At 36.1% G+C, this 20974-nt stretch overlaps 1 protein-coding gene across 1 annotated transcript; it reads left to right on the top strand.

Moving 5' to 3' along the window:
- Positions 1–214: 214 nt before the first annotated feature.
- Positions 215–18843, top strand: ngfb (nerve growth factor b (beta polypeptide)). The gene is made up of 3 exons (XM_079377384.1): positions 215–393; positions 16324–16436; positions 17604–18843. Exons 2-3 carry the CDS (start codon positions 16361–16363, stop codon positions 18215–18217), a joined length of 690 nt encoding a protein of 229 aa, XP_079233510.1. The 5' UTR covers positions 215–393; positions 16324–16360; the 3' UTR covers positions 18218–18843.
- The last annotated feature ends 2131 nt before the right edge of the window (positions 18844–20974 follow it).

Raw genomic sequence — 20974 nt, 5'->3', positions numbered from 1 at the left:
ATGTGAGGAAAAAGTCAGAATTCAGAAATAAAAAAGTTGCATTTCCCTTTTTTTTGTTTATTTTGTAGCAGAAATGGGCTCCCATACCTTAAGAAGTGAAAATGGCTTTCTTCCCATTGTACACTAAAAGCTTGAACCTGTCAGGTTTTAGGACCTGTGGCTTCCCCGTCCACAGAGGAGGCACTAAGACAGGGGACTTCTGGCTCTAACTACCACAGCAATCAATTTCTCAACAACAGGAGCTGCTTCAGACTGGGTAACAAGAGCATCCAGTTTCCCCATTCAGGATTAAGCATTGGAACAAAAGTGGAATATTGAAACATACATATAAGTCATCATCTGATAAACTTTCTGAAGTGATAGAGAGTGAAGAAGAGGAGGAGGAGGAGAGAGGTAGGACAGTTTGATAACTGCATGCATTTAATACTTTACAAGTACTTTGTGCCCATAAAAATGCTAAAACAAATTAGATTTTTAGTTGAACCGTGGTCCACTTTAAAGTTTTAGACATAAACCCTAACCTGGACGTAATCTTTTTTTTTTTTTAATAACATTTTCTATCCCTCTCTATACTTTATAGAGAAAAAAGTGCAAGTTTCAGAGCCAGAGTTTATGCATGTAATTGTATGTGGGAGAGTTTATAACACTACCTATAGGAGTAACTTAATTCACAGTCTTCAGGGGCAACCAACAATCCCATTTGTCCCATCTTTGGGGGCCTTAAAGGGTCTCCACTCCCTTCAAACTTCAGGATCATCAGGTTACCATTGCGATACGGGCCATAGCAGCGCTTTCAGCTGCAACACATATGCATAAACCTCTACTCACACATGACTCATATTACCTCCAGTCATACACTGCTGAGGATGTAGCATCAGGTCAGACATACCTTCCATATTTTTCATATCATGTAAGTGCACAAACTTTCAGCGCTCTCCTGTTTTTATTAATCATCATTTTTTCTCTGTGTTGTAAGGCAGACGTGACTGTAGCCATCTCAGTTACCTACATCACTCATTACTGATTCATGAGTACCAGTCATTACAAGGCATAATATGTGTTGTACAGCATACACGTGGAAGCCATGAAACATTAGCATTCTTGTGAGGCACTCTTTGACTTGCAGCTTGTATACTTGCCATAAAATAAAAATGGCATAAAAATTATTTTAAAGTGTAAAATTATCAAATGTTTTATAGGTCTGTTTTTTTTTTTTAAAAGACTAGTCCACACAAAAATGAAAATTCTGTCTTCATTTATTCACCCTCGCATCATTCCAAGCTCTGTATAGCATTTCCTTCTTCCATGGGACACAAAAGGTATTTATAAATGCTATTATAATGAATGAGAACTGGGGTTTGTGAGCTAAAAGGAAAAGCACCATAAAAGTATCATTAAAATATCATAAAAGTAGTTCATATGACTTGCCTGTTATATTTTATAACTTTGCGTGAAAAACAGACTAAAATTAAAGCCATTATTGACCTATATTTAGATATTAAGTAAATTATTGTAAATTTCTGTCTGTTCTTCAGTAGACTTTTTAGTATAGTGCACTAGTCATATAGTATGGACTACTTGTATGGTACTTTTTTGTCATTTTGGAGCTTGGCATCTCCTCACTTTCATTATATTGAATAGAGTGACCTGGATATTCTTCAAATATTCACCTTTGTGTTCCACAGAGTTTGGAACAACATAAGTATCATTTTTGAGTGAACTATCCCTTTAAGTATACTGTAAGTCTCTAAACTAACTTACATTTCATGCTGTTTAGCCAGATGTTTATTCCGGTCAATTGCCACAGAGAAAGCCAGGTTCATGCACCATGATGTTCTCCAGACACCTGACACACTTCCAGCTTCATATTTTGAACACAACAGGTTGTCTTTTTGCCCTTTAATGAGGATCCAAGTTCTTGTGCCAGTTTTCTTTTAGAAAGGACAGTGTTTGGGTAGGAGAAGCTGATCCTCTCACAGCCAAGTGATCTGTACTATTGGCCTACTCAACAGTACACTGTAAAAAATAAAAGTTGAGCCAACTTAAAATTTTAAGGCAACAAACTTCAGCAGATTTTTGAGTTTTCTCAACTTGTTGTTTTAAGTTTATACAACAAAAAGTTTAGAATCTCCTACAGAAATATGCCAAATATTTAAAATGTTGGTTGGTAACTATTTTTGACGCTATATCAGCTATAAGAGACACTACTGTTCAAAAGTTTGGGGTAAGTAATATATATTTTTAAAGAAATTAATCATTTTATTCATCAAGGATACATTGAATTAATCAAGATTTACAGTAAATCATGTGACACTGAAGACTGGAGTAACAATGCTAAATATTCAGTTTTGTATCACAGAAATAAATTACAGTTCAAAACAGAAAACAATTATTTTCAATTGTAGTAATATTTTTCAAAATCATTTTTTTTTATTGTATTTTTGGTCAAATAAATGCAACCTTTGTGAGCACATGAGACTTCTATCAGAAAGTACACTTTTTTTTTCAACTGTAAAATTTATTTTATAGTCTTGTCATAATTTTTCATAATTTATAGATTTTTTTTTAAAGGATCAAATTAGGTTGGAAAATGTTTTTGTCAGTTTTGTAAGTTGAACTCTGAGTAGTTCATAAGGAAATGAAATACTCTAAAGACAAGTAACTAGCTGCGGTGTGTACGTGGACATTGTAAAATCAAAAGCTGCTTCCCAACTTCTGTCCGTATGCTTTGAAATATTTATGGAGGCCCGTCAGGTACTTTAAAACTGGCCGTAACTTTCAAATTTCAACATCTGCCAACACGTTCTTACAAAAGGAAAAAATTTCCATTTGGCCTGAAATTCAAGAACTGAACAAAGGGGGGAAACTTGACTTGCCGTCTTGCCACCGACCCTCACAAGACATCACTCTCTTTGGGATTTTAGTCCACCTGCCCCCTTTCCCACAACCATCCGAGGCTTTTCAGAGGGGTTTATGGTGTCAGCCTTGAGGGGGTTATTGGTGACGACCCTGGGCCTTCCTCCTTTGAGCCAGGGATTACATGAAGAATAACAAGAGAAATGGGCGAGAAAATCTGTGAAAGCAAATACCCCGAGAGCGAGAGGTGAAGGGGAACTGAGAGGTGATTATCAAGGCTCAGACTAAATAGAAATTAACAGCTGGATTTGCGATGTCAAAATGGTTTCAAGAGGTGTTTGAAATAAGAACTGAAGGGGCACAGAAGGAAAAAACTTTGTTTAGCATATGATAAATTTCAAGCATGTGCTAAATGGGACTCATGTGTGTTCTTGGGAGTTATCAGCGAAGAAGAGTGTAACAGGCAAGGGTAATTTGCCTTTGAAGACCACAGAGACAGAGCTTTAAAGTGTCCTAACACGTGGTTTCAATTCAAAGGCACTCTAATAAATAGCGCTCTAAATGTATGCCGTCAGTTCCCATACCGTTCTAAATCTGATTTTTGATGTAAACTATCTAGCATATTTACTATTTCTCCTCCAAATAGTTTCCAGAGATGCAGGTGTTTGCCCGTGAAATATTTTCTGACACATCCTTTTATGCCGCGCTCTGTAAACTATAGGAACGTGTTGGAGGCCTTTATCTCAGGCTTGGATCGCCGACAGCCTCGTTCGCTCTTTTCAAGCTGGTGGAGTCTGTGGCTTCAGGGAGCTGTGTGTTTAAGGACTTGAACTTCTAATTCCCCTGCAGTTTAGCTCTCAAACCTGACATAACAAGCTCGTACTGTAGTTGCTGTAATTGCGGTGTCATGTCTTGTTCGGTGGTAATGATGTCAGTGGAATGCACCTGTAGGGAAAGAATTAAATGGACCATTATATCTGAGGAAGACAAACCATTCACTCCCGGAAGGGGTGGGTGCTATGATCAAATGACTACTTCACAGTAAAATCACAGTAAAAATATATATCAAATTATAGTGATATTTTACTAGAAATTCACAAACAAAAATGGTATATTTACTTTTGAAAATTTATGTATCCATGCTGTTTAAAAGTTAAAAGTTATTTCTTTTATTCAGCAAGGATTAATTAAATTGATTGCATGTGACAGCAGATATGTTTCAAAAAAATTCTGTTTCAGATAATCTTTCTATTTATCAAAGAATCCTGATACAATTATGTCAGTTTCCACAAATATATTTAGCAGCACAACTGTTTTCAACATTAATGGTAATAAGAGCAGTGAATCAGCTTATTAGAATGATTTCTGAAGGATCATAATGATGCTGAAAATTCAGCTTTGCATCACATATATAAATTGCATATTAAAATACATTCAAACAGAAAACAGTTATTTTAAACTATAGTAATATTTCAGAATATTTACTGTTTTACTGTATTTTTTATCAATTGAATGCACCCTTTGTAAACATAAGAGACTTCTTAAAAATAGTTTTTTTTTACTTTAGATTATACATATTTTGTATAATCTAATTAAATCTGATTTATTTTATTTAGTTTTGATGGAATGTAAAGGTTCCACTCAAATTGTTAAATTGTTTTTTGGCACTTAACTACGGTATCTATATAAAAAATTTTACAATCCGAAGTGTATAGCGTCACACCGCCCAGTCGTCACTCCCACTTTAAGAGCCAATTTTGTAGGCGAATACAGTAATTTGATCAGACACTTCTTGGCAGGTGGCTGTTTAGTGGCTGTAAATCAGTAATTTTTTTGTGGGTTAACAATGATACCACTTTATAACAAGATAATTATGTTGTTTATTGCAGGAAGACAGCATTTAACAACCTCTCGCACACGTCTGTCATAAAATGCTTTTACATTGGGGTTTTTCAGTTCTTATGAACAGGTCTTTCATTTCCTGCTTTAACTTTAGATGCCGTAAGCAGCTTTCTTGGAACACTAGGAAGAACATGGCACTTTTATCTGAGAAATCACATTTGTCTTAGTGTTGAAGTCGGTGTGTGTTCTTGCTATCAACCAATCAACATTGCCTGCCTTCATTTCCTGTGGCTCCAGAGTGATTAGCCACATGGCGTTTAACCCATGAGCAAAGATGGCAAATTTAAATCACGTACTTTCCAGACAGGCATGCAGCAGCCGAGCCATTCACATGAATGGGATTGCTAACAAATAGCTTTCTCCAGGTATTACAGACCACCTTTCATTTAGTTTGCTGACATGTCTTTGGAGAGAGGGAACGTGGTTGAAGTTCGCAAGATGACAGAAGTTAGCAAGACTGAAATCACTTACAGCACCTTTTTATTTTGCTTGTGGAAGAATGATCTTTTCCAATGTGACAAGGATTTATTTTCACCATCCTAACATTGGAACAAATTTCAATATTTAGAGCAGCTGAGGACAGTTGTATACATCCACCATGAAGCCCAGTGTAAATCAGAACATCTGGGAGGAACTGGGCTGTGAAGAAAACATGAGCAGGGATTGGCCAGAGGAGCACTAACACCACGCTGCCTCGGGCTCAGGGTTTGCGCACCACAAAGCAAAGCCGGGCTGTTTGATCATGACAGATTCACAACATCCTCAGCCCTTATTTTTTTCCAAATGGGTTTTCACTCATGACTTGTTGATAGATGATATAACTTTACTATTCACTCTGTTGTCAGGGGTGAAGAAACTTCACTTTGATGTCTGTATTTTTGATCTATCTATCTATCTATCTATCTATCTATCTATCTATCTATCTATCTATCTATCTATCTATCTATCTATCTATCTATCTATCTATCTATCTATCTATCTATCTATCATCTATCTATCTAAATGACATTATTTTATGTTATATATAAATTAAAACAATTTAAATTAAAATCCCTCAATAAAAGAGGGGCAAAACTTGTATAGATTTTTGCACAGACCAAATGATATGGTCTTAAACAGTTTGACAGCTTAGAGATAATGCAGAAATGTCTTTTAGTTCACGTGCAGTGGAATTGGCTCCCAAGAGGTGTATTTCGAGTGTAGCCATAAACAAGTATGAGGCCAAATCTCACAAATCCCTAAGACCAGAGGAATCAAGTCTGCATTCCAAAACAGTTGCTGTTCTCCACCCATGATAATTAGTCTAAAGAAGCATCAGTCCATATATACCCTGTCACAGCAGATACCAAACATGGTTTAAAGCGAGTGATGAGACTGTCCAGGTGAAACCCGTGTGCTGCAGCACCTTCTTTAAATACCGTTCGTGTCTGTGTTCTCCAGCCATGGAGAGAGCTGTTTTCGTGACTGCAAGGGTTAGAATGTCCAAGTGTTTATTTCAGGACTGTTAACAATTCATACTTAACTGTTCCTGATGTCATTTCGCTCTTTTACTGGCATCCAGAGCCTTATTCAGGCTTGCTTGTAAAGTCACTCCTCACCTGCCAAAAGTGTTGAAACAATGTAAATACTGTATGTCTTTTGTCCTGGCAAAGGTTTTCTGCACTGCTTTCAAAGACGAGACACTGAACTATTTGGGCTAAAACATTCAGATTCAGAAAATGCAATCATTGTTCACATGTATTTCTGCATTCATTTGTAAGTTGTTTTGGATAAATATGGAATCCTCTTTCCACTATGGAAATAAAAATAAAAAATTGTGATTTTTTTTTTTAAATATCACAATTCAGAGTTTTTTTTTTTCTAAGAATTCTTAGTTTACATCTCAAATTTAACTCAGAATTCTGAGTTTACATCTTGGAATTCTGGCTTTTTTACATGTCACAATTCTTTTTTGTTTCAACCATGGAAAAACAATTCTCAGAATTGCAAGAAAAAAGTCAGAATTGTGAGATAAAAAGTCACAGTTACTTTAATTTTTATTCCATGGTGGAAACAAAAAAGAATTGTGAGATTTAAATTCAGAATTCTGAGAAAAAAGTAAGAATTGCGAAAAAAAAAAATTCAATGAAGTCTTTTCCGCATGGCAGGAACAAACTTCCATAGATATCTATATCTGCTAAATGAATAAATATTAATGTGAAGGCTTTTAAATGACATTTACTCACCCTCATGGGGAATAAAAATATACTATGGAAGTCATCAACTGTGTGATTACCAGCATTCTTCAAAATATCTTATTTTATGTTCAACATAAGAAAGAAACTCGTACAGGTTTGGAGTGACATAAAGTTGAGAAAATGATGACACTATGTGTCACAGATCGGCCAGGCTTTCACCCCAGCCAATCACAACGCACGTCATCACCCGAGTTCTAATCAGCACACCTGAACAGCATCATCACTTCATCAAGCACCACTATAAAGCCACACACCTCACCTCAGTCAAATGTCCGGTCTTGTTCCAACGAAGTGGACTCGACGCAAGTATATGCTGATACTTACCTGTTGCTACCCTGCCTGTGAACTTACCTCTTGTTCTTTCTCCGAGTGTTGTCCTCCGTGTCCTGGATCCCTGTCTGTCAGTTCCTTCAAGTCACGACAAAGCGTCGAGGTGTGTGGCGTTCAGCTATCCACGAGCTCCTGTCAACAAACCACGCAATCCAGCCTAAGTATTGTCACTCTTCAAGATCTCTGCCATTGTCACCATTCCTGGTATTCCCTTGAACCAACTCACTGTACAGTAAACCTTACCTTCTTATATTCCCGTGTGTCCGTCTGCTTCCGTAACACTATGATTAACTATTCCTTTAAGTGATTGCATTTAGCATATTTTAACAGATGAAAAAGCCTGAAATTTGTGATCTGTATTATACCAACAAGAATGTTGTGCATTTAATACATTAGCGGCTTGGATTAATAAATTATAACCTACTTAAGTCCTGTATGTTGACAAATAGAAAACAATAAGGCCTTGAAGTGATGTGCAGAGTCTCTAATTCATGCTACTCAAAGGGAAATATTTCAGCTTGTTCCTAAAAGACCTCCTGATTCTGGTCAGAAGATCTAGCACATCTGTTATAGATTGAAATAGCCTGACAGAAGCTGTCAGATTTAGGTATCTTTGCCTTCATGCTTGCGTTTTTTTTTTTTTTTTTTTTTTTTTTTCCTACAGTTACTCAATAGCTGTAATTCTTTACTTGGCAAGCTTACACCTCTACACAGAGAAACAGGAAGGGTGTCGAGAAAATTGGACCGTTGACAGCTGGTCTAAATTGCCTGCTATTATGCTTTTTAAGACCGCTTCTGCAAAATAACGTCCAGAGGGCAAACAAGGGAAAATCTCAGGCTAGCCAACAGCTTGCAATCCTACAGAAGCATTCTCTTGGCCAGGAGCATCAATGCAGTGCAGTGATACCTTTGATCAACTCACAATGAATGCATTTTTTTCACTCAATTATAGTTGTCGGTTAGAGAGATGACTGTCAGTTAGCGCACGCAAATGTACTAAAACAACATGATTTATAAGACAAGGCGCTGGTGAAGTATTTGAATGGATTCCCACACAAAAGCATTTGCCATGTATTTGTTTTCCTTATGAGGTAAATCCTTGTTCTACTCCATGTCTTTGGCACCTTCTACAATTTGATTAGGCCACGCCCATACGAAGTGACATCATGCATGGTAATCAGGTCTCAGTTGTGAAATAGTATCTGATGGAATTGAAATAATGTAAATGATAATGATGTTAAATTAAAAATATGAATGTTTTTGCAAATAATTCAAGAAAATAATACTATTATTTTTTAAATATTTAATGTAGGGTTATCATGGAGTTTGTAAATCATAAATCATGAATTTTAAATTTGACCATTTTAAGTGGTTTCTTTTATGGTAACAGTTTATAATGTTAAATTAAATACATTTTTATAATAATAATATTAATATAACCACTAAAAATGTAAATGTTATGTAATTTTAAATGTTTTTAAATAAGTAATAAGTTGTAAATTGAGTTTTGTGCCATTTTAAATGGTTTCTTATATGGTAAAAATTGTTAAATTTTAATTTAAAAAAACAGTTTTTAACAAATTTATAAACATGTAGGGCTCTAACGCATTAGAATGTGTGACGTAAAGTATTTCTTATGTTATAGAAAAGGACTATAAATGAAAAAATAGAAATGCGTTTAGACGCTTTGTTTTTCTGATGGATTTATAATTTGATTCTTATATGGAAAAAAATATCATTATGTTAAAAATACATTTTTCTGAAACTTTTTTTTTTTTTATAATAAATGAGATAATAGTTATAATAACTCATAATTAATTAACAATAATAATTAATAAACAAGATCATGTAGTTTCAGGTTTAAGTATCTGATAGAAACATACATTTGAATGCTAAGCTATTGGAAATCCAAACAACAAAAATAATTTTGTGAATAAAAGTCCCTTAACTTCCTTTATATTTGTGTACTCAATCTCAGTTCAAAACATGCATTACATCTAGACAAGTGAGTTACTAAATGAATTCAGGTGTATGAAGAAAAAAATTAAACATTCATAATATAAATGACTTGTATAAACATACTTTATAATGAACTTTTTTAATGGTCTCAAAGTTGATCAAATGTAGTCTCTACTCTTACATGTTATGATTTCAGTCATGTTATTTTTTGCAGTTAAAAAAAATGCATTCTCATACTTTTGTGTGGAAATGGTTTTGGATCTTTTCAGTTTTTTTTTTTTTTTTTTTTTTTTTAATTTAGAAAGTACAAATCTAGCAAGCTTGTCAAGAACATATTTGTGTCTGCCTGTTGTGCATGTGAATCAACATTAGAGCATAGTTGTAGTTTTTTGTAAATACATTTAGTCCGCCTCTCTGTCCTGCAGTCTTTGTTGCTTAGATGTGGCTTCTAAAAATCAGCCATAACTCATAACACAGCGAGGGGGGCCTCCACACAGGGCTGTCCCAAGTGCCAGCGCTCCCATTGTTGTCCAAGTAAATGATGTAACTTCTGTTTCTCATTGAGGGTATTTGTAGAAATAGTTAAATTACACAGCTGGTGGTTTGGAGAAGTGCGGAGGAGATCTGGATTTATGCTTGGGAGATCAGAGTAATATTTTACATTGATGTCTTCACATTTCAGCACTCAGACTCTTTCTCTTGTGGGAAAAGTCAACCTGTTTTCTTTACTCTGAAAACAAAAGAGAGTCTCAGTTGTGTTTTTGGAGAGGAAACAGAAGATGCTCATTATGAGACCATTGATGTGTTTGAAATGCATTTGCTGTTCACCCACGTGTTAATTTTATGCACTGAAAACATATCTACCAATCCAACAGCCGTTAATGAGTGACTGACATTTTTATAGATGTCATTTGCTACTGAATGTCTGTTTTTATTGTTTTGACTTTTATATACATGTTGTAGTATTCTTTGGAACTGCTCTTAGGTTAATTTTGAACTTTAATCTATAGATTAACAGGGAATCAACAAGACTGATATCTTGAGAGAGACCAGGGCTGTGTTTTGCTATCTTCTCTCTAAGTCTGTAAAAATAGGGTACAATGTATTGTGTTAATATGAAGGAAATAAATCCTTATTGATATTTCACAGGGTGTTTTACACACATTTTGAATTATGCACTGCATTATCTGCACTTATCTATTTTTTAAATCACTGGTTGTTTTATGCAAACATACACATTTGCTTTACTGTGATGTATTGAATAGTGTTGTTGTGAATTTACAACAACTCCATAGTAACATTATTTGGTTGGCTGATTTGGATTAGGTTCAGTCTAAATGATTTGTGATAGTCTTGGAAGCATCATTTAGCATTGGTCAAAAGTTATAAACAAATGAGCAATGTTTTGGAATGTATGTCCTCATTTTTCAGCAAAAGTGCATTTAGAAATTTACAGCTGCAACAGTTACATTACAGCCAATGTTGCAATAGTTTTCATTATGTAAATTATAATGTCAATTCCAATAAATATTTTAATAAATTGTTAGTTGTAAATAGTTTCTGTTAATATTCAATGGAAAAAAAAATATATATATATATATATATATATATATATATATATATATATACATACATACATACATACAGGTGCTGGTCAAAATTAGAATATCATGAAAAAGTTATTTATTTCAGTAATACCATTCAAAAAGTGAAACTTGTATATTAGATTCAGATTTCAAATGTTTATTTCCTTTAATTTTGATGATTATAACTGACAACTAATGAAAGTCCCAAATTCAAGAGAGAGCGTCAGAAGCGTCTTGACTGGACTGCTGCTGAGTGGTCCAAAGTTATGTTCTCTGATGAAAGTAAATTTTGCATTTCCTTTGGAAATCAAGGTCCCAGAGTCTGGAGGAAGAGAGGAGAGGCACAGAATCCATGTTGCTTGAGGTCCAGTGTAAAGTTTCCACAGTCATTGATGGTTTGGGGTGCCATGTCATCTGCTGGTGTTGGTCCATTGTGTTTTCTGAGGTCCAAGGTCAACGCAGCCGTCTACCAGGAGGTTTTAGAGCACTTCATGCTTCCTGCTGCTGACCAACTTTATGGAGATGCAGATTTCATTTTCCAACAGGACTTGGCACCTGCACACACTGCCAAAGCTACCAGTACCTGGTTTAAGGACCATGGTCTCCCTGTTCTTGATTGGCCAGCAAACTCGCCTGACCTTAACCCCATAGAAAACCTATGGGGTATTGTGAAGAGGAAGATGCAATACGCCAAACCCAACAATTCAGAAGAGCTGAAGGCCACTATCAGAGCAACATGGGCTCTCATAACACCTGAGCAGTGCCACAGACTGATCGACTCCATGCCACGCCGCATTGCTGCAGTAATCCAGGCCAAAGGAGCCCCAACTAAATATTGAGTGCTGTACATGCTCATACTTTTCATGCTCATACTTTTCAGTTGGCCAACATTTCTAAAAATAAATTTTTAATTGATTGATATTCTAATTTTCTGAGATACTGAATTTGGGACTTTCATTAGTTGTCAGTTATAATCATCAAAATTAAAGGAAATAAACATTTGAAATATATCAGTCTGTGTGTAATGAATGAATCTAATATAGTTTCTAAAAAGTTTCACTTTTTGAATGGTATTACTGAAATCAACTTTTTCATGATGTTCAAATTTTATGACCAGCACATACACACACATATATATATATATAATAATTACACCACCATTCAAAATTTTGGACCAGTAAATTTTTTTTTTTTTTTTATATTTTCAAAAGTATCTTATGCTAACTAAGGCTGCATTTTTTTTTTTTTTTTTTTTTTTTAACCAAAAATATAGTAAAAGCAGTAATATTATTACAATTTAAAATAACTGTTCAAATGTAATTACAATTTTAGTTTATTTCTATAGGTCAAAGCTGAATGTTCAGCATCATTACTTGTCTTCAGTGTCACATGAGCCTTCAGAAATCATTCTAAAATGCTAATTTGGTGATTCAAGAAGCATTTCTTATCTTTGATGAACAGAAAGAAACAGAAATGCCTTGTAACGTATGTCTTTCAGCCACCTGATTGCTGAATAAAAGTATTAATTTCTTCCAAAAAATAAATCCTACAGACCCAAATCTTTGAATGGACATTTATGTAATTAAATAATTAATAATTTTCGAAAATTAAAGGAATGGTTACTAGCTGCCTGACTCTGTCAGTGAACAAAAAAATATATTCATTGTTGAGCCCTACTTCTTTTGATTCTCTTTTATATTATTCTCTGGAACTTGTATAAACTGGATAAATAGATTTTGACTTGACTAAACTTTAACTGTCATATCTGTTCATCACTGCAAAGAAACAAAATGTAACCGTTTTAGGCGGTCCTGGGAGAGGCCTGAGCACCTGTCTGATACAATAGCCTGAGCCTTACACTGTACCACACACATACAGCCTCTGACTACTCACTCTGACAGAGGAAGTGATGTGTGTGCATTCCGCTGTGATGACCTGTCCTCACAGGAAGAGCAGGTACTTCATCTTGATCATGTTGACCTGCTGGGTGGCTGTTTGGAGAACACTAGAAGCACTGGTGTGTGCATTCAACTGTACTTTTTAACTGAATAAAAACTTGTGCCCATAGTATGTTATTCAGTTTTCCTTTTGACACATTTTCAAGGTTATTTCACTGTTAATTTAGGGGTTTTGTACTCGTATATCTCATGTATAAAGGAATAGTTCACCCAAAAATGAAAATGTGCTGAAATTGTATTCACCCTCAGCCCATCCAAGATGTAGAAGAGTTTGTTTCTTCATCAGAACAAATTTGGAGAATTGAGCATCACATCACTTGCTCAGCAATGGATCCTCTGCAGTGAATGGGTGCCGTCAGAATGAGTCCAAACAGCTGATAAAAACATTACAATAATCCACACCACTCCAGTCCATTGGTTAATGTCTTATGAAGTGAAAATCTGTGTTTGTAAGAAACAAAACCATCATTAAGAGTTTTTTTTTTAAACTTCAAACAGTCACTTCCAGCTAAAATGAGTTCTCTATCCATAACATTACTTTCTCCAGTGAAAACGTCGTACTGCTCAAGTACAGTTTGCAAGTGAGAACAGTACATAGCAGTTCTAAATGAATATATTGGTGGATTTTTGATGTGAAAGGACAACAGGCCCGAAGAGACGGTTTGAGATAAAACGTCTTAACAATGAATTTGTTTCTTACAAACATGCAGCTTTTCACTTTAAAAGATGTTAATTGATAGACAGGAGTGGTGTGGATTACTTGTGGATTATTGTGATATTTTTATCAGGTGTTTGGACTCTCATTCTGACGGCACCCATTCACTGCAGAGGATCCATTGATGAGCAAGTAATATAATGCTACATTTCACCAAATCTGTTCCGATGAATAAACAAACTTAACTATTCCTTTAATTATGTAACCCTAACACTAACTTGGGCATGGATTTTAATCCTGGATTTTTTTCATTAGGAAAGTAATAGCACACCTCGTCAGTGAGCTGCATGATATCTGTTATGTCTGTAGCACAAATGGTGTTACTCACCAAAGTTTAAAATTTAGGGTCAGGGGTTTGATCATGTTTCACATGTAAGTCATACATGTATGTTTATGTCTAGTGGAGATGAGATATGGAAATCTTTGTATAATTGCTAACAGGGTGTTTATGTGATGTTATGATAATGTCCAGTTCTATATCCAGAGCTGATTATATGGCCCCATCTGGATTCATCATCATCTGTTGTCAATAACACCAGCGATAAGTCTTTCACACTCTCTCATAACAGACCTCATACAGCCAGCCATCTGGATGACATGTGTATGTGAGTGTGCTTGTGTGCATTAGGTCCTTGGTTGTTTGTATTAACAATCATAAATTTGCCAGGGAAACGTTGATAAACTATATTTGTGGCATTGAAATACTTCAGTCATTAATTTTAATTGCTGTCCAGCCAGCTTTGTCATTGTGACTAAGCGGCCTAAATAAATGTTCTTTATATCCTAACAAATTTCCTTCTGTAATTATACAACTCTACTAATACTAATACTGTATATATGATTTATGATTTTCTCCTGGCAGATGATCAAACAAGTGGAAAATGTTGTAGACTTACATGGAAGAAAGAGTTGGAGCCATAAAATAAGAGACTAGGGCTATTTTGACAAAGCTAATTGTAAAAAAAAAATTATAATACAATTTATTGTATTCGGTCATTCATTTTATATTTTTAAAGAATAAATCAATTGTAGAAAAAATGTGTGCATATATATATAATGTATATATAATGTATATGTGTGTGTGTGTGTGTGTGTGAGACCCTGAACCACAAAACCAGTCATAAGTAGAACGGATATATTTGTAGCAATAGCCAACAACACGTTGTGTCAAAATTATCGATTTTTCTTTTATGCCAAAAATCATTAGGATATTAAGTAAAGATCATGTTCGATGAAAATATTTTGTACATTTTCTACCATAAATATATCAACTTAATTTTTGATTAGTAATATGCATTGCTAAGGACTTCATTTGGAGATTTCAAAGGCGATTTTCTCAATATTTAGATTTATTTATTTTTTTGCACCCTCAGATTCCAGATTTTCAAATAGTTGTATCTCGGCCAAATATTGTCCTATCATAACCAACCAGCTTTCAGGTGATGTATAAATCTTAGTTAAAATAACTTTGTGGTCCAGGGTCTCTCTCTCTCTCTCTCTCACACACACACACACACACTATATACTATTTTGTGGGTGTGTGTGTGTGTGTGTGTAAAATATATATTTGAACATGACAAAAACTGCACAAAAATAATGCATCTTCACTGTAATTTATATGCAGTTAAGTTGAGTTAATTTGTTTGCCACTGTGAATGAACCCATGTTTTTTATCTAGGTATGTTTCATACTTTGAAGACAAGATTCATCTGACTAGCTTCTTTTTGGCAGGAAGGTCAGAACATGCCCGCAATTTCACCTTATCCTAAACCTCGATGATTCTCATTTTATGTAATGCCATGTGACAGCTTCTCGTGAAGCAATGTAGACTGTAGCACAAGTCTTCAGTTTGCAATAAAGCGGATACTGCCTTCGCAGGGGCAACTAGTCCACAGGCCCAGGGCCAGCACAAAGCCACGCTTCATCCCTGAGCGCTGCCACACATGAGTGCTTAGAGAAAGCTGCCCTCCAGGCGCTGGAATCCATAGCCCTGTGGAGGCTGTAGATAAGGCCGCGCGTATGTGTGCTTTGGAAGGGCTCACGTTACACAGTGAAACACTTGCCACCCAGGAACTGTTACCATATGAAAGCAGACTGTTTTGATAGGAGAGCACCGCCTGGCTCGGCTCTTTGTGTCAGCGCGATAATACCGGCTATGCCAGACGGAACGTGTTAAATTGTCTCTATCACAGCTAATGAGTTTGAGGTCAGTGGCTGAGGATTTCTTGACCACCTCCGCAAGCCACACAGAAAGGCTGCGATCCAAAGCAATTTACTGGAGGTTTGTGTATGTTGTGGCAGTCGGGTGGTTTGGGTGTGACGTGTAAGTTGATGTGTGTCACGTTAGGGTTTTGGCCTGTCTTGTTTGTCTGCGCACGTCACGCTCGAGTAGTAATTTGACAGTGATTACTACATCACTCATAGAAGATGTTATTTATCCGCTGAAACATGGTCTGAAATGTGCGTTTTTCTCCCAGCATTTCACCAAAGGAAGGAATGTATTTGGACGGATGAGGCGTTTCTCCCTGTAGGAAAGAAAAAGGAGATCTTTTTAATATAACAAATGTTTTTCCTTGACGGCAGTGAGATGCCAATTTTAGATGTTTGTCTTCAGAAAAAAGGCCTAATCTAACATATCTCCCCTGCTGGGTCTGGTGAATAATTTTTTTGTGAATGAATCGATTCACTAGAATCCAACGCTGCATGAGTAATACGCATGCAGTAAATGGTAATTATGTGAAATTACAGCTTGCTTTATACTTTTCTGTACCTCTCTGCAGAGGAGCTGGAAGCAGAAGATGCCACGCTGGTCGATACATGTACCATGAGGAGCACAGGAGAGCTACGCTAAAGACAGACGGGAGAAAACAGTTCACCTGGACACGTTTTACAGGTAAACATACTTTTTTTTCCTCTTTAGCACAAGTTTACCTGTGTAAACACAGATATAAACCTATTTTTAAAAAGTCAAAGATATGCTATGCTAGTTTGCAGAGGTTCAGGTTGTGCTGATATAAGGGATTTCTACTGTTTGAATAGCTGTCAATTATAGTATATAGTCCTGGCTCCCAGATTCAACAAAAAGTACCAAAAAGTCCATTGGACAGTAATTTGGATACGGTACCATGGTACTACCATGGTTTTGGAGTGTACAGCTAATGCTAAAGATTTATAGTGAAATTTGAATATTTATAGATATGGTAATCATTCGATATTATGGTACCAATCTGATATCACTGTACTACAATAATGTCAAAATATCCAGTTGAAGAGACTATAAAACATTCTCTTGAGTATTTTTGTTCAAATATTTATTATGTTTAACTAGGTTTTATATATCCACTATAATGTATCATTAATAATGTTATCAGAAAGTAGATTAGGTGTGAGCATATGACCATCGGCATCTGAAAATATTTTATATATACAAATATAATATTTAATATTTATATTATATTAAAAGACTTTATATATATATGAAGTTTATTTGCAAAAACAGATAACTCTTTTTTTTTAATTTTCAAAAATCATGTTTTTTATTATGTTATCATGTTTTAATTGTTTTATTGTGTTAGTTAGCTGTATTTGTTAGTTATTTTTAACCTAATCAAAATAAACCGACTGCAGTATGATTAATATTAATTGGAAAGCACAATGAAAACATATGGTTTTTGAAAATTGTTGAAAACAGAGTTATCTGTTTTTGCAAATAAACTCTTCATATATATATATATATATATGTATATGTATGTGTGTGTGTGTGTGTAAAATGTATATGTATATGTATGTGTGTGTGTGTGTGTGTGTGTAAAATGTATATTAGAAAAAAGAAGTTAAACTGAGTTAAACTCAATAAAGCTCCAAAAAAAAGTTTGGAGCTTTATTGAGCTTTTTTTCAACCATCATATTGTTTATCTACCATTTTTTGGCTGTATACCTTTTATTAGCCAAAGTGTCTGTGCATCGCTATGCAGGAGAAAATCTAAAGAAATCTGCCATCATATTTGTTTGTATGTTACTCTGTGTGATAAAAGCTAATATTAATCTGTGCCATACTCAGGTCACATTGAGCCCATGCGGTGGTCCATGCTAGCCCTGCTGCTCTTGTCCTGCAGCCAGATGTTTGCCCAGCGCCCAGGTGACATCTGTCCACAAAACACCGACCACGGACAGCATGATGTCACGGCCAACCCTGTGCCGACCGTGGATCCTAAACTCTTCAACAAGAGACGGTACCGCTCACCCCGCGTTCTGTTCAGTGAACAGCCCCCCGACTCAGAGCCCGCTGGGCACCAGACGAGGAGCAGGACGAAGAGAAAAGCAGGGGCGCCTCAACACCGCGGAGTTTACTCCGTCTGCGAGAGCGTTAGTACTTGGGAGGGAAATAAAACCAAAGCTACGGACATCTCGGGCAATGAGGTCACCGTCTTGCCCGACGTAATCATCAACAACTCCAAGAAAAAGCAGTACTTTTTTGAGACGACGTGCAGCAGCGGGCGGACCGGGGGATCCGGGTGTTTGGGCATCGATGCACGCCATTGGAACTCGTACTGTACCAATTCACACACGTTTGTGCGAGCGCTGACTTCATTCAAGAACCTGGTGGCGTGGAGACTCATAAGAATCGATGTAGCTTGTGTGTGTGTGCTGAGCCGAAAGTCTTGGAGACAATAACAAACTGGCTGCTTTTCAACATGCCAGTGCCGGCTTTATGATATCAAACTCATATTCCTCTTTGTGATGGTGGACATTTTCCTTGTGCAAACCATTAATGACAACTTCTGACATAAAACAGACCATCTAAGGAGGATACATATGATGTGTTTTTTGTCATAGGACACTACAATGGACTTTTTCAGTTCTTTTTTTAAGCATTTCTGTCTTAAGATAATTGTTATCTTTTGCAGCAGTACGAGAACATGTACATACATTGTTGTGTGTGGTAATTGTTATTTATTAAACCGCATCATTATTGTCTAGTTTATTTTGTGCCTATTAGGAAATTAGGTCATTTTAAATAAAATTTTTGACTTAAATACAACTTAAAATTAAAAGTCTGTCATCATTTACTCGTATTTGAAAATCTCAGTCTCTGTTCATTATAATTGCATTGACCTTTTGTCATTTTTTTGGTTCTGTAGAAGCAATAAAGTCATACGGGTTTGGAACGACATGAGAGTGAGCAAATGATGACAGAAATTTCACTTTTGGATGAACTTATTGTCAATGTGACTTTAAAAGTAACCTAATTTACAAACTAAAACATGCTCCTGGTATTATTGATTGGTGGACATTATTCCAAAGAAAAAAAAATGACTGAATGACTTTTAGTTTTGGCTGATGTCCATGTGGAGGGCCCCTCCAATCACTTGTCAACAAATTTCCACAGACAGCTTGTCAGTCAGTCACCAATGGTTTAAAAAGTGCTGGGCCCAGTTGCAAGAAGTGTATTGTCAAGGGTTTTCTTAACCTTAGGGACTTCTTACAGACGTCTACTGGCCTACATGTTCTTGTTAAATATCTTGACTCTGAAACATGGTTTGGAAATGGTAAAACAAATCTGTTTCATGTTGACCTAAGCTCTTTCGACAGCATTTGGTTACCACAGAAAATAATTTGACATGAAAGATAAATATGAAAAAGTTTTTTTTTTCCCACAGAGCACTTACTGAAGCCTAGACAAGCATGCAGTAATATGAAAAAATACAGTCATTTTTTAGTTACGCTAGATTTATTCTAATGCTGTATGACCTTCTTTTTTGGAGGGAAAAAAACACCCAAACATTACATGCTACGTGCATGAAACACTAAATGGTTAAATAGAATTGCTTATCAACCAACTAAAAGAAGTTAAACTCAGTTACCTTCACATGGTATTTGCTCAAGAATACCAAGAAAACATGCAAGGAAACCAGAAGAACCAGAGGTTTATCGACCTAGAAAAGTAGATAAATTTTACAAGTCAAATAAACTTAAGTTATAACATAAGTGAACTTTATTTATTTTTTTGCTTTTAAATGCTGGCCCACTAGGCATCCAGTGTAAATATTTCACATTGTCCAGATTATTTTCTGTGGTCATCGACAGCATGCCAAGTCAAGAATATTCTTTTAAATATTTCCATTGCGCTGTAAACCCAAAAAAGCCATTGAACTTTACAGAACAGCCTCAGTTTTCGGGAATTAGTTTTTTTTTTTCTGGTTTTGATGTTAAAAAAATCCGTGACTCAGACAAGACCTCCAGCCATGTGGCAGAGAAACTAAACGGTTGGGGCAAATTTTGTCAGACACTTTCAGTAAGCCGGAAAGTTTGTTGAAACTGTTGGCGGGACCGACCTCACGTTTCAACAGATGTGCCTGACACACATGGAAACGGACCTACGCTGGAATGCATTAGATGTTCCCCTTCCAGAAGCTTCCATGTGATGCCAAGAGAACTGGCCTTGAGAATGAAAATCGTTAAAAAGCAATTCTTACAACCAGAAACAGGTGTGTCACTCCAATCAGACTTTGAATACATTTGTTTAGACAGCATGTGGAAGTCTTAAAAAAACAGATGGATCGCGGCCTGTGAGACCCACCTCAGGTTTGATTGTGTAAACAGAGGGAGACCACATGCCAAAGGTCAGGTGCATGGCCAAATGATGAGGTCATGTCTGGAAGCCTGAAAGCCACAGGTCTGCAAGGTCAGACAGCAAAGTTCGGGTGGAATAATCAACAAGATTTTTAGGTTTATGTGTCACATCACCCATGAGGTCCTTCATCAACACGTGTTTGTTTAGCGATATAGTGCGGGTCAAATAAAAGGGTCATAATTTCAAACAAAGTCACTTTCACACAACAATTTGCCCTCATTAGAAGACGATGTTGTGTGGCCAACAGTTATTTCAAACAGCTCTGTGTACTCAAGAATTTTCCTCACGCTCATGTTAATGGAACAAACAAGCGTGTCTCTAATTGTTTGTAGGACAGCTCCCTGTGGAGAGTCTGCTGTGACAAATCCAAAAGAGCCCCTTTTGTTTAATTCACCAAGAATATTAACGAGATTAATGAACTGTGGATGGTACTGACACACCGTGGAGATTCCAAACAAGGCCACGGCCGCCCCTCCATGTGCGTACTACAGTGTAGGATTTATCGTCTTCAGAAAGGCTGAAGATTCCCTAATTACATTCACATAAAAGTCTCAGTCTTAATCGAGAGATAACAGTGAATTAAGGTATTAAAAGTGATAAGGTGTACAGTAAATAGACCAATTCAAAAACAAACAACAGTCGCCCTCTAGTGGTTCATTCCCAAATCTACAATGGATGAGGGCAGTAGGCCTATTTAATGTTGCCATTCTCTTCTGTAATAATATGAATGAGTGTGTGTGTGCGTGTGTGTGTGTGTGTGTGTGTGTGTGTGTGTGTGTGTGTGTGTGCAGAAATAA

The sequence above is a fragment of the Barbus barbus genome (assembly GCF_936440315.1).
Source record: "Barbus barbus genome assembly, chromosome: 25".
Classification (NCBI taxonomy): Eukaryota; Metazoa; Chordata; class Actinopteri; order Cypriniformes; family Cyprinidae; genus Barbus; species Barbus barbus.
Note: the sequence above shows the minus strand (reverse complement) of the source record. Positions and strands in the feature narration are given on the sequence as shown.

What these genes read in the sequence shown, in the direction of transcription:
- ngfb (XM_079377384.1), top strand. Translation starts at nt 16,361, where the DNA reads ATGTACCATGAGGAGCACAGGAGAGCTACGCTAAAGACAGACGGGAGA. An exon ending in CACCTGGACACGTTTTACAG is followed by an intron (nt 16,437 to 17,603) that starts GTAAACATACTT and finishes TGCCATACTCAG; the next exon opens with GTCACATTGAGCCCATGCGG.